The sequence below is a fragment of the Carassius auratus genome, chromosome 29 (genome assembly GCF_003368295.1).
Source record: "Carassius auratus strain Wakin chromosome 29, ASM336829v1, whole genome shotgun sequence".
Classification (NCBI taxonomy): domain Eukaryota; kingdom Metazoa; phylum Chordata; class Actinopteri; order Cypriniformes; family Cyprinidae; genus Carassius; species Carassius auratus.
The window spans coordinates 11,808,468-11,820,652 of NC_039271.1; the positions used below are offsets into that span (position 1 = coordinate 11,808,468).

The 12,185-nt window shown below is 34.8% G+C and overlaps 2 protein-coding genes across 3 annotated transcripts in view; one reads left to right on the forward strand and one right to left on the reverse strand.

Annotated features, from left to right (window-relative positions):
- Window positions 1-314: 314 nt before the first annotated feature.
- On the reverse strand, window positions 315-9,202 carry LOC113048085 (ras-related protein Rab-21-like). Its single transcript, XM_026209600.1, has 7 exons — window positions 8,846-9,202; window positions 7,112-7,171; window positions 5,681-5,788; window positions 5,404-5,467; window positions 5,100-5,154; window positions 2,638-2,726; window positions 315-1,483 (listed from the first exon to the last, which is right to left on the reverse strand). Exons 1-7 carry the CDS (start codon window positions 8,975-8,977, stop codon window positions 1,341-1,343), a joined length of 651 nt encoding a protein of 216 aa, XP_026065385.1. The 5' UTR covers window positions 8,978-9,202; the 3' UTR covers window positions 315-1,340.
- Window positions 9,203-9,349: 147 nt separating this feature from the next.
- Window positions 9,350-12,185, forward strand: part of LOC113048084 (receptor-type tyrosine-protein phosphatase R-like) — a 30,022-nt gene continuing 27,186 nt past the window's right edge. The window contains exon 1 of one of the 2 annotated variants that reach the window (XM_026209598.1): window positions 9,350-9,633. Coding sequence is in view for 1 of the 2 variants with exons in the window: in XM_026209597.1 (XP_026065382.1) it covers window positions 12,098-12,155 (58 nt within the window). In the remaining variant the exon portion in view is untranslated. Of the gene's footprint in view, window positions 9,634-11,804; window positions 12,156-12,185 lie in introns of those variants that run through there. The other variant, XM_026209597.1, reaches the window with a different exon arrangement.

The window sequence follows — 12,185 nt, forward strand, 5'->3', positions numbered from 1 at the left end:
CTATATATCTTAGTTAAGCCCTCTATCAAGCTGAAGTGAGAGAACACAGAACACTGGTGACACGTATAACCATGTTTTTATGACTGAGAAGACTTGTAGACAGACGTTTATTGACATGTATGTGATTGAGATGACCGCTTTTATAAGGTTCTGAACAAAGAGAAGGACATTTAGGTGTTTTACTCAGTTATCTGGTCATCTTTATCCAGTCGTAGAACCGTGGTCACCTGTGTTACCAATGTCCCACTGTAAAACCTCTTTGAAATTAGGTAAACACAACTTCTTACAAATAATATACTCTGGGAGACAACAGCTGGGTCAAACTAGACACTTTTATTTAAAGGCACAGAAGGCTCACAGCTGCACCTCAGTGTTTACAGGAGATGTGGTTCTGGAAACTATTAGTAATGTCAAAAACCGTCCAAATGTTCAGGTCTTGGTGGGGTAGGGGGGTGCACAATTAACATCATAAAAGTAACAGTTATACAACACAAATACCCCCCCTCAAAAAAGCAATAAAAAAACATTATTACATTCATACAACATTAATATAGAATATTGTACACTTTTCCGACTCACTGTTGCAACTGATAGTTTGAACAAGTAAAGCACACAGTATTGGATATTTTTGGCCGATAGTGAATTTAGCAAGCAGACAATATATTTTAGTTTTACCTTTTCAAATTTTGGATAGTAGTAAATCAGCAAATTAAGGAGAAAAGACAAAATGTACAAGGGGTTTAAACGTTCTAGATTTTAATGTTGCATTTTTAAGAAAGATACAGAAGATATTATGACATACCAGAAGAATGAGACTAGTATAAGAGTGACACAAGCCCATCGATTACGTGAAAAACAAAGGTCTTTGGGCATGTAGATGTTTGATGAAATTGTAAATAAGTTATTAAATAATAAACGATTTCGGTTTCTTTTTTTCGAAGACGTAAAATAAAACGAGGTTTATAGAGATTCTACATGTACAACAACTTGCCGAAAGAAGAAAAAGTGCTACCATATCAGATTGTTAGGGAACTGTATCAGTGCATGTGTGTTTTATATGACTCGGAATCATCATGTTTTACTTATTTGTGATAATATGTTTAAGTGAATATCTTCAGCACAGGTCGATCTGGCATCATTTTGGCCCTAAAGTCTGCCGGCAAATGGGTGGAGTCGCAAATCAACCCTTTCAGTAAGGACCAAACTGTTAAAGACATGACTGGACAGAGCTGTAGAGCAGTCGTGGATGGCGGTAGATGTGGGAAGTGGCCGTGCTTACACAGAGGAGGCCGAGAGAGGCTGTTATTAGTTCCAGGTTTGGTAAAAGGGGGTAAGTGTGTTTAGCCGGATGTACAGCAGCCTCCGGCGGGCGTGGCAGTCAGCAGCTCATCGTCCACAATCTGTACTCCTCTCCGGGCTGTGCTTGTGTGACTCGCGCCGTTCCCCCTCGACCTCTCCTCTGCCTGAGCCGTCTCCATCATGCCTGCAGATGCCAGTGGAAATGACTCAAATTAAAGACAGATAAGTAATAGACTATACAAATATATATATTTTTTAAATGTAATAAACTTTTTGATGTAGCGCTACATGACGCATGATTGTGTGTATGACAGAGTTAAAAAAAAAAACCTCCCTGGTTCTGTCAAACATAAGACTCTTGTCCATTTAGGGAACCCACGTCTTTCAATTAAAATAGCCAATCACCTTTTGGGGGAAAGACTTTAAGTTTTTAAGAATAAATTAAAAAAGCCTCATAAAGTAGATTTTTTTTTTTTACCCCGTTTCTTTCTTTTCTTTTTATTAGCATTTTTTTTTAGCTAAATTTATGATACCATCGTTGTGAAATTGTATTGGTCGTCTGACAAATGAAATCCTGACAAGTAGTTCTGGAGAAAAGTCCACAAAAATCAAGACAGGATCATAAAACGAGTGATAAAAAAAAAAAAAAAAAAAAAAAAAACTATATTCCATAAATGCTAGTTCTGTAATTTTACAGTTGTACTGTAATATATATATATATATATATATATATATATATATATATATATATATATATATAATTATATATATATTAATCGATTATCGTTAAATATTTTTTAAATAAGAAATATTACTATTATAGATATATTTATGTATTTACTTTTAAACAGTATTTAAAAAAAAAAAAAAAATATATATATATATATATATATATATATATATATATATATATATATATATATATATATATATATATATATATATATATATATATATATATATATATATAACAGTACAACTGTAAAATTACAGAACTAGCATTTATGGAATATTTTCTTCATTTTCAAACATTACACCAATGAGCTTGAATTTGGGCAGAAAAATGCTGATTTATAAGCACTTCTCATTAAAAACTTGGGAAGAAAGCGGTCATATTTTGTGTTCCTAAATGAATGCCGTAAGCAACGCAAAAGTCAGATGCTGAAATGGGGTTTTTTGCAGAGCAGCATTAACATGTGACCTGAAAACACACAATAATGAGATGCTTGTGTGTGAAAGAACACAGTGCCATGTTACACTCTGGAGCACAGTTTCAATGAATCGTGAAGCATTCAACAGACAGACGGATATGAAACACAGCTTCTAAAAACAACTTACGTTTACACAGGTCCAGAAACATCTCTTCAATGCCTTTGTTTAATTTGGCTGATGTGTGATAGTGTTTTGCACCCACTGACTCTGCATATCTGGAAAAAATAAATAAATACATAAAAAATAATTAATAATAATTTGGACAAATACAAATTTCCCAAAAAGCCCTTTAAAGTTCTGCGAGCATTACTTTTTACTATCACGAATATAATCTCCCTGATAGCTTAAACATTGGTGTTTTCCTTCAATTAAATGTTTGTTGTTCTAGAGATACTTATTTCTTTGTGGAAAACGCAACAAGAATACTGATTAAAAAAATTAATATATATATATTAAGGTTTGTCTTAAAGGCCAGGATAAAAGCAGTTTGAGAAAAGATATTCATACATTTCTAGGTAAAGATTGTGGCACTTGATTTTCAAATGCAAGACAGAAAAGATCACCATTTAGCGTTCTATTCCTTCCACATCTAGTGGGTAAAGAAAGTATGCCCACATGTTAAAATGAAAGTCTTTTTGAGCTGTAAAAAAAATTAATCCAAGATAATTTCTTCCACCTTTAATACAGTATTAAAACCAACAAATTAAACAAACAAATAGAAACTTTTAGGAAAAAACAATGAATGACTTAAAATAAATGGTTGCAAAAATGTGCACAGCCTTCAACTAAATACTTGGTTGAAACACCTTTTGGTTTTAATTCTTTCTTTTGAATAATAGTCCATCAACACAACATCTTGATTTGTCATTTTTCCCACTTTTCCTTGCAGAAGAGCTCGTGATTGATCACATTGCAGGTGGATCTCCTGTGAACTGGTTGTTCAAGTCAATCGAGTTCTTCTTTTTCTCAAATAGATTTAGGTCTGGGTTCTTAACTCAGCAATTCGGATAACTTTCTTCTTTTTCTTCTGATGCTATTCGTGTTTGAGGTTACTATCAAGTTGAAAAATTATATTCAGGTGTGGCCACATGTTTTTGGCAAAATTTAGGTGGGATTTTTTGCAATCAATGACTTAACCCAGATTGACCACATAACCCAGATACTCTATATGAGATAGGTAACAATTACTGTGTCTTTTTTTAACATCTCTAGCACATTTTAACAATACCGTGATAATACCGATAATACGTGATAATTTTGGTCACCATAATCGGGATAAGAAATGTTCATACCGTTACATCCCCAATATGAAAATTAGATTGTTGCAAGCAAGTATTTTTGATTAAAGATACGTGCACATGAATTTAAAAATAGTGGGCATAGATCGTTTTTAAACTATTACTTTTCAGTGAGAGTTTGAATGTGATTGGCTTATTAAGTACATTTATTTTTTAAATATCTATCTTTTTACATTCATTTTTGTTTGTTTCAATATTACTTTAAAGGCTAAAAAGATCAGAATTTCTGCATTTTTACATCTCAAAACAGGGGTGTACCGACTTTTTATACCCACTTGTGTGAACTGATCTTGTGACTGTTTAATCATGTGACCAGTCTTTAAGTGCATGTGATCGTCATACACTCATAGCCAAAAGGGTATAATAAACCATGTTTAGTTTGAAAGACATTATAGATTACGAATATACAAAACTGTATGTTTACATTTATAATATATACAAAAAAACAAATACATCGCAGTCACATAGACATTTTACTGTATATAATATCTATGACCAATACAGCCTTTTATGAACCAAATCTGATCATTGATTATCCAATACTGCTCAACGCTGATAAATGGAGCCAAATGTATTTATTTAATGCCATATCATCAGCAAAGATACTTATTGTGAAAACTGAATAACAAATGTCATACATTTAACAAGAAGCTATATAAGACAATTACGATTAAAATAACTACACAGAGAGACAAAAAAAAAAAAAAACATTCAGGTGATACTTTTTTTTTTAAAATACACCAGTTCTGAATAAAATTATCTCTGAATAAAATTGTTGTCTATTTACATTAAAAGAGTACAGTCAAATACATTTTTTTAAACAGATTGTACTATGTTCATCTTTTAATAAATAACTGTGTCAGTCTTGTATGCCCTAAACGGCATATAGTAAAAAATAATAACTTAGGTATGATAACTTGATCATACCTAGATTAAAAAAAAAAAAAAAAAAAAACAACTATAAGATTAATTCCTAGGTTTTATTTCAGGTAACTTATTTCCATGCCATTCATCCCATTCCATCTGCCATATGTTATTATTAATGTAAGATTTTAGAAATGGTCTAAGATCAGAAGGTGACTATAAGAGCCTCCTTTTGCAGCGATGCCTGGTTTCTAATTACCAGACAGGCCAATATGACCTAGATTTGAAGAAAAATTAAACCAAATACAGCTCTAGCAAAATTGTAATAAAGTCTTCATTTACGTGTACAAAACCACATTAAACAGAAAGACAAGGTTTCCTTCATATTCCTTCATGTTATCCACAATGCATACTTAAAGTACATACCCCTCTGCTTCCTCCACTGAAACATGTCGCTCTTTTTCCAGGTCAATTTTATTGCCTATAAAAAAAAATATTATAGTAAATGTTCACAGCAGAAAACCATAAATATAATATATATATAATATAATAATATTATATAATATATAATAACATGTTTATATCTTTTTGGCAGATTTGCCACCAAAACCAGTGGAGAACAAGGCATTTGTAGAATTGAACTTCAAACTGTTATACCGAATAAATAAATAACAACCAAGTCTAAGACACAAAGCATAAAGCATGTTAACAAATGATGAACGTTGCTCACCTACTATACATAAACAGATCTCATTCCCCAACATTTTCCTTAATTCTTTCACCCAGTTCTTCACCTGACGAGAAAACAAAGGTTAGACTGTTAGTTTACAGCCAGAACAAATCATATTTACCGCATTTATCTACAAGCTACAATTCAGGGGATAATATTGCGTCTTGGAGCACAATAGAGAACTTGGCAACTGATGTAATGCTTTTATTGTTGGTTCTCATATATTTATTATTTGATTTTGAGGTTTTAAAGTAGACGTAAGGGAGAAAACATTCACCTTCTGAAACGAGTCCTCATCTGTGACGTCGTAAACCAATATTGCGCCGTTGGAATCTCTGTAGTAGATGGGTCCAAGGGCATGGAAACGCTCCTGACCAGCAGTGTCCTGTGAGAAACATGAACACTTTAAATACCAAAACTGCAACTCTAACAGATCAGAAAACTGTGATTGAGAAAACACTCTTCATCCCCTCAAACAAATTATTTCTCAAACTAGCTTAACCTAGAAGTTAGGTTTATGCAGCTGGATCCTGATTAATGCTAAATAGTAAGTGTGAAAGTTGTGACATTTGACATTTGCTCGGAATTGGTGCTCTGCATTTAACCCATCTAAGTGCACACACACAACAGTGAGAAGTGAACACACCATAAACACACACCCGGAGCAGTGGGCATCTACATCCAGCGCCCGGGGAGCAACTGGGGTTTCAGTGCCTTGCTCAAGGGGACTTCAGTCATGGGTATTAAGGGTGGAAGAGATCACTGTTCATTCACTCTCGCCCACCAACAACTCCTGCCATCACCGAGACTCAAACCAGCAACCTTCTGGTAACTAGTCCGGCTCTCGAACCATTAAGCCACAGCTGCCCCAAATAGGGTCAATTATTGTGTTTGACTCTTTTGACTATGAATTCAATAAATTATTCAGTGTGAAAGCAAAACGGTCCCCATTTACTTTTTTAATACATCTACATTTATTCATTTAGCTGACGCTTTTATCCAAAACGACTTACAATTGCTATATATTGTCAGAGGTGCGCAAATCAATGGTGAGAATGAAGTGAATTCACGCACCTGATGGTATTTACCGCTGATTAGAGAACGGGCTTTACTGACGAGATGCGCATTAATCATCGGCCGATTTATATCATGCACGCCTAATCTTTTATCCAAAAATGTATTACATAGCTCAGTGAGAACATTTTAATTCGCTTCGCTTCTGACGCATCGATCCTATCCACCTTTTTCTTGTCGTAAAAATGGGCGCGACCATTTGTAAATTCTATGAGTCTTGCTTCCGGTCTCATCTCGGTCCAGCTTTTTTTAGCTGAACAAAACAGTTAGCTTTGCTGCTTGATCTATAAAGTCGGCGTGTCTTTTACCATTGACTGCACATTGTTATTCTCCTCGTTATTTACCTATAGCGGCTAATGAACCGGAAGTCTCACCCATAGGCTTACTTCCTCTTTGAAGAAAAAGGTGGATACAGCAGACATGCCCTCCAGTCAGCGGTCTCCATTTAACAATCCATTTGAAATAATATCTTGGAAAAACATCCAGTCTTACTTTCTCATTAGATAAGAGAAACAGAATATGAACGACACCAGATTTCATCATCCATCCAAAACACAGGCTTTGCTTAATCTTTTATTCAAGATAAACCTCTACACAAGTGCTACAATCATAGTGTGCAACATGTGGAACTCACCCATATCGCCAGATTTACTCGCTTTCCTGTGATGTTGAGCTTCTTCGTGAGGAATGATGCCTGCAAACATAGGCATAAATTGGTGTTAATTCTACTTCAGAAAACTCATTTGATGTATAGTAATCTAAAGTCATTTAAAGACTTAAATGCAGCAGCTCAGACACCCTACTGTAATGTTTAAAAACATTCATAAGAATTAGGGTTGGGTATCGATTGGGTTTTTTACGATACCGGTGACATTTCGATATTTTTAAAACGGTCCCAGTGCCTAAACAGTGCCTGAACCGATACTTACAAAAAAAAAATAATAATAATAACAAAAATAAAAGAGCCACAAAAAACTATGGATAACATTAAAGAACATTACAAGATATTTAAAATAAATTCATAGAATTCACACGCTCCTTGGATGCTCTCATTTCCCAAGCTTCCCATGATCTGGGTCATTGTTTAATACAAAACCACACATAATGTTACTTTCTACTTTGACAATCTATCTTATATTTAGTCTTTAATCAGTTCTGTGAATTACTGTATGCTCATTCTTTATAAAGTAGCAACAATGTCATTTGTAAAGTACAGTACTGTGCAAAAGTCTTATTATAAGACGGTTATTTATATCTTTTGCTGTAGTGTGTCAGTAGGAAATATCAGTTTACATTCCAAACATTCATTTTGCCATTAATTGTAATAATAATCTAGTGAGATTTTTGAATGCACAAGCAGATATCCTCAAATAAAGTCTTGCTGAGTGATCTCAAACTGTTGAACGGTGGTGTACAGCACGAGAAAACATTCATCACATGTTCGGTGATCAAGATCTCTGACTTCTGAACAATGTGACAGTGTTTCTATTATTATTTTTTTGTAAATATGTATATACGGTACATCATATGTTGCTGTTGTTAATAATACTAAAGTTAACTAGTAGATAGATAACTTTGGGTGTATTTGGTAATTATGTCAAATCAAAAACTTAATGAAATTTCTTGATCCTCATTCTGTCATTTCTCAAATGCCATAAGCGAATATTAGTGACAATATCCGTGGGTGTGAATATATTGTATATGCAATATTATGTATATGCATAAATCACAAATAAATTAAATGTTTTGGTTCTCATGAGAAAGAGAAAAACTGATTCTGAAAGCACAGAATATTTGCAAGTTGTGTGATGAATAACTTGGATGTTAAGTCAGTGCCCAAATCAAGACTTGGGGTTAAATGTATGTGAATGTTTACTATACAGTCAAAAGATTTGTAGTAAAAAAAAAAGTACAACAATTTCATATTGTAACATGAAAAACGGCAAGCATAACACTCAAAAATCTGTCAAATTGTGTGTATTATAAATCAAAGTATAGCATTTAGCAACGTCACACTGCAGGCCACTGGTTGATATTTCACATTAAAAACCTTGTTTTTTTTATATAGTTTTTTTTATTATTATTTTTTTACATACATTACTATACACAGTAATATCAGTAGCCTATACAGTAATTATATATTATTTACTCTGTATTATTGTACTAACGTAGCGCTATATGATCTATCGCTACAGGCCCATAATCTAGTGCTTCAATGAAAACGAAACTTAAGAGCCAAACAACTTAACAAGCTAAAAAAATATTTTAATAAACCGACAAAACCACTCGAAACCACCAATAAACGGGTGAAGACGGAGTCACACACATTGGACAGTTTGATTCGGATTAGCTCATCTGACTCTCTCACCTGAAGAGTGGTGATGTGTTTGTCGTTGAATTTGTTCTCGCAGTATCGCAGCACCAGCGAGGTTTTGCCGACGCAGCCCTCCCCCAGCAGCACCACCTTGAACGAGTACGTCTTCCCTCCAGCCGCCGCCATGCCCAAACTCTCCGCCCGACGCGAAAACAAAGCCTGGTTCGAGCCCCTAGCCGAGCACAGCAGCCATAGAGATCCACGGATGACAGCGACACACACAGAGAGCCACCGATCCGCGCCTCGCGTGAAGCCTTCGCTCTGATTCCTCTGTTAAACACTGATTCACTCCTGATGAAGCTCTGCCATCGATCTGGATCTAATGGCGTTGAAGCGCTCCGCTCTGTGACGCTACGGGCTGGGGGTCAGGTGATCGACACGGCCAGATTTCCTATCACTCTCTCTCTCTCTCTCTCTCTCACACACACACACACACACACGGTCGGGCAATTCCTCCAGGGGCGCGCGGTGGCCACATAGACAGTAAAAGAAAAGCACATGATTCTTCCATTGAGCTGCAATCATCAGGACTTTTTTTTTACTTCATAAATTTGTGTGCTAAAATGTATACCTATATTAAATATTTTATTTAAAAAGCTTTTACTAATCTAAATATATACGTAAATCTGCTTCGCCATCCTCTGTAAACATGTTTTACCACAAGCCAACAGGTGATCAAAGACGACTGTGATTGGTTTATCCTGATCGGTGCAGAAGCAGAATGACCAGAAACCACGTGATCACCGTGGTCTGGACAGAGATTTGCAGCTGAATAATAGAAAGTACGTTACACACGTAATGGATCATTTAAATGAAAATGTGAAGAGAGCTTTTTAGATTACTATTTAAAAATAACATCTCCGACCAATCGGGGATAACATCCGGGCCATTAAGCCCCTCCCATTTCGACACCTTACTTCCATTCTATTAGCTGATTATTTTTGTGTTTTCAGAAGTGACAGTAGTTGCTAGAATGTCATATGATTTTTAAAAGCAGCAGATAGCATCTAATTCGCCAGTGGCATATTGCATGTGGAAAATATAAGTGAGGTAAAATAATTAAGATGCGAATGGACGGCTTGTTGTTCATCGACTGTCAAACATCAACTCTTAGTAAACTAACATCCGTTCAGTGTGTGTTTTATTGCTTTTTTTTATTAATCACATGGAAGCGTTTTATGCATGGGAACATAATAACTAATTAAAATTACAATAATATTAGTAGGATAACTTAGTTTAGTTTTATATATATATATATATATATATATATATATATATATATATATATATATATATATATATATATATATATATATTATTCAAACATTAATTTTAATATAGGCCAACCTACTAAAATATTAGTTTTATGTATTTTGTCTGTTACTTTTTAAATCTAAAAAGATGTAATATATATTTATATATATATATATATATATATATATATATATATATATATATATATATATATATATATTTAAGCTGCTTGTTAGGATCACTGTCCAGAAATGAAGAGCAGTCAGAAGGCTTTCAAACCATTGCAGATCCAAGATGGATTCAGCTGCAAGCGTGCTGTTACCCGCGTGGACTAATCACATAAAACGCATCAGGTCTATTTTGGGCGATGTATTTAGGCAGGGCTGCTTGTTGCTGCAAGGTGAATGTCAGACATCAGATTACCATGGCAACAGCAGAGAGCTGCATGACACAGCAGTGAGACTGACCTGAGTTGTGTAAGAACAGAACAGATAGCATACATCTTGGGAGTGAATGAGTCAAAAATGGAGGATTTGTGATGCGCCTGATGTTTATGATCACAAGGTTTTGAAGATGGCGGTGAGGCGTGCTTGAGGAGATTCCTATAGGGAAACTGAAACCGGATTGTTATTGTTAACATTAAAACTTGAAAATGTTGAAACAAACATTCACTTAAATGAAATATAATAAAATGTAAAACATAAAAGAAAAATCTCAACTTATTTTTCAGCTAGTCGCAAAGGCAGCATTTATCATTTTCATTGAGTTTGTACTAAAATAACTAAAAATAAAATCTCTCTCTCTCTCTCTCTATCTATCTATTTATCTATCTATCTTTCCGTCTGTCCATCCATCCACCTATCCATCCATCCCTCCGTCTGTCTGTCTATCTATCTATCTATCTATCTATCTATCTATCTATCTATCTATCTATCTATCTATCTATCCATCCGTCTATCCATCTATCTATCTATCCATCCATCCATCCATCCATCCATCTATCTAATTTGTCTGATCCATGCTGTATATAAAAGCCCAACCCATTTTATAGAGCAGGAGAACTCTATTGGTCTGTCCTGGATCAAATCTGATCTCTAAAGGTTTTCGCACCAAAGATCCAAGTGATGCTGACAATCAAAGGGCCACATTTCTAGCGAGACCACTCTAATATCTACAAAGCTTTTACGTCTTTGGTGCCTTGGGATTTTTAATTTACAGTATGGGATTTTTTAATCCTCTAAGTGCAGGTACTACTACTACCACCACTACAACAACAACAAACAATAGCCTAATAATAAATTGTTTAAAACGTGTATCATTTATTTAGGGAATTTAATTCGGTCACTGTATAATATTTTTAATGTCTCCATGCTACCTATAAGTGTGCTCATATTGGCAAATTTTCTTTGTGCAAATTTCATTTTTCAGCTTGTTTTTTTTTTTCTCCACCTACTCTCTTCTGAGAACTATTATGATTCACGAACAAATCGTTTCTCTGATACGGTTCTTAAGATTCATTCGAACATGATTCAAACATTATCGCAGAGTGTGAATCACTGGACGAAATAAACTTTGATTGTTAGGTGCGTGTTTGTTTGAATGCGAAACAAACTAGTATTTACAGTAACACAGCCTACAGAACTAAATATAGAAAACAGCTTAGATGAACAGTCGGATTAATTCAGAAAAAGCCGCCTTGTTCCGCGAGCTCTGTATGTGTAAAGATGCATTATTTATGTTCTAGCAGGGACCGGACATGACAGGTGTGGATCGGCGTCTGAATTGGTTCTTTGAAACGAATCAACCAAGCGAATCGATTCTCCAAATGGATCCATCCTCTCAGCGCTAGTCACATCGGGGTGTGTGATCCTCAGCAGATGCAGAATAATTGTGTTAAACAGTCATCGTTTCAGTGTCTTAACCTTAGAGACACTGTAGCCTCGACTGGTCTTCATAAAGCCACAATGTATTTGTAATACAAGAAGAAGAATCATGTTCGTAAACACGGCATTAGCCGTTATTTCTTCATTGATTGGATTGCACGTCACAGGTGAGGCTAAAAACAATATCGATAACGTGT

What these genes read in the sequence shown, in the direction of transcription:
- LOC113048085 (XM_026209600.1), bottom strand. Translation starts at nt 8,977, where the DNA reads ATGGCGGCGGCTGGAGGGAAGACGTACTCGTTCAAGGTGGTGCTGCTG. An exon ending in ATGAGGACTCGTTTCAGAAG is followed by an intron (nt 5,468 to 5,680) that starts GTGAATGTTTTC and finishes TTTTCTCGTCAG; the next exon opens with GTGAAGAACTGGGTGAAAGA. An exon ending in GTTTCTGGACCTGTGTAAAC is followed by an intron (nt 1,484 to 2,637) that starts GTAAGTTGTTTT and finishes TGGCATCTGCAG; the next exon opens with GCATGATGGAGACGGCTCAG.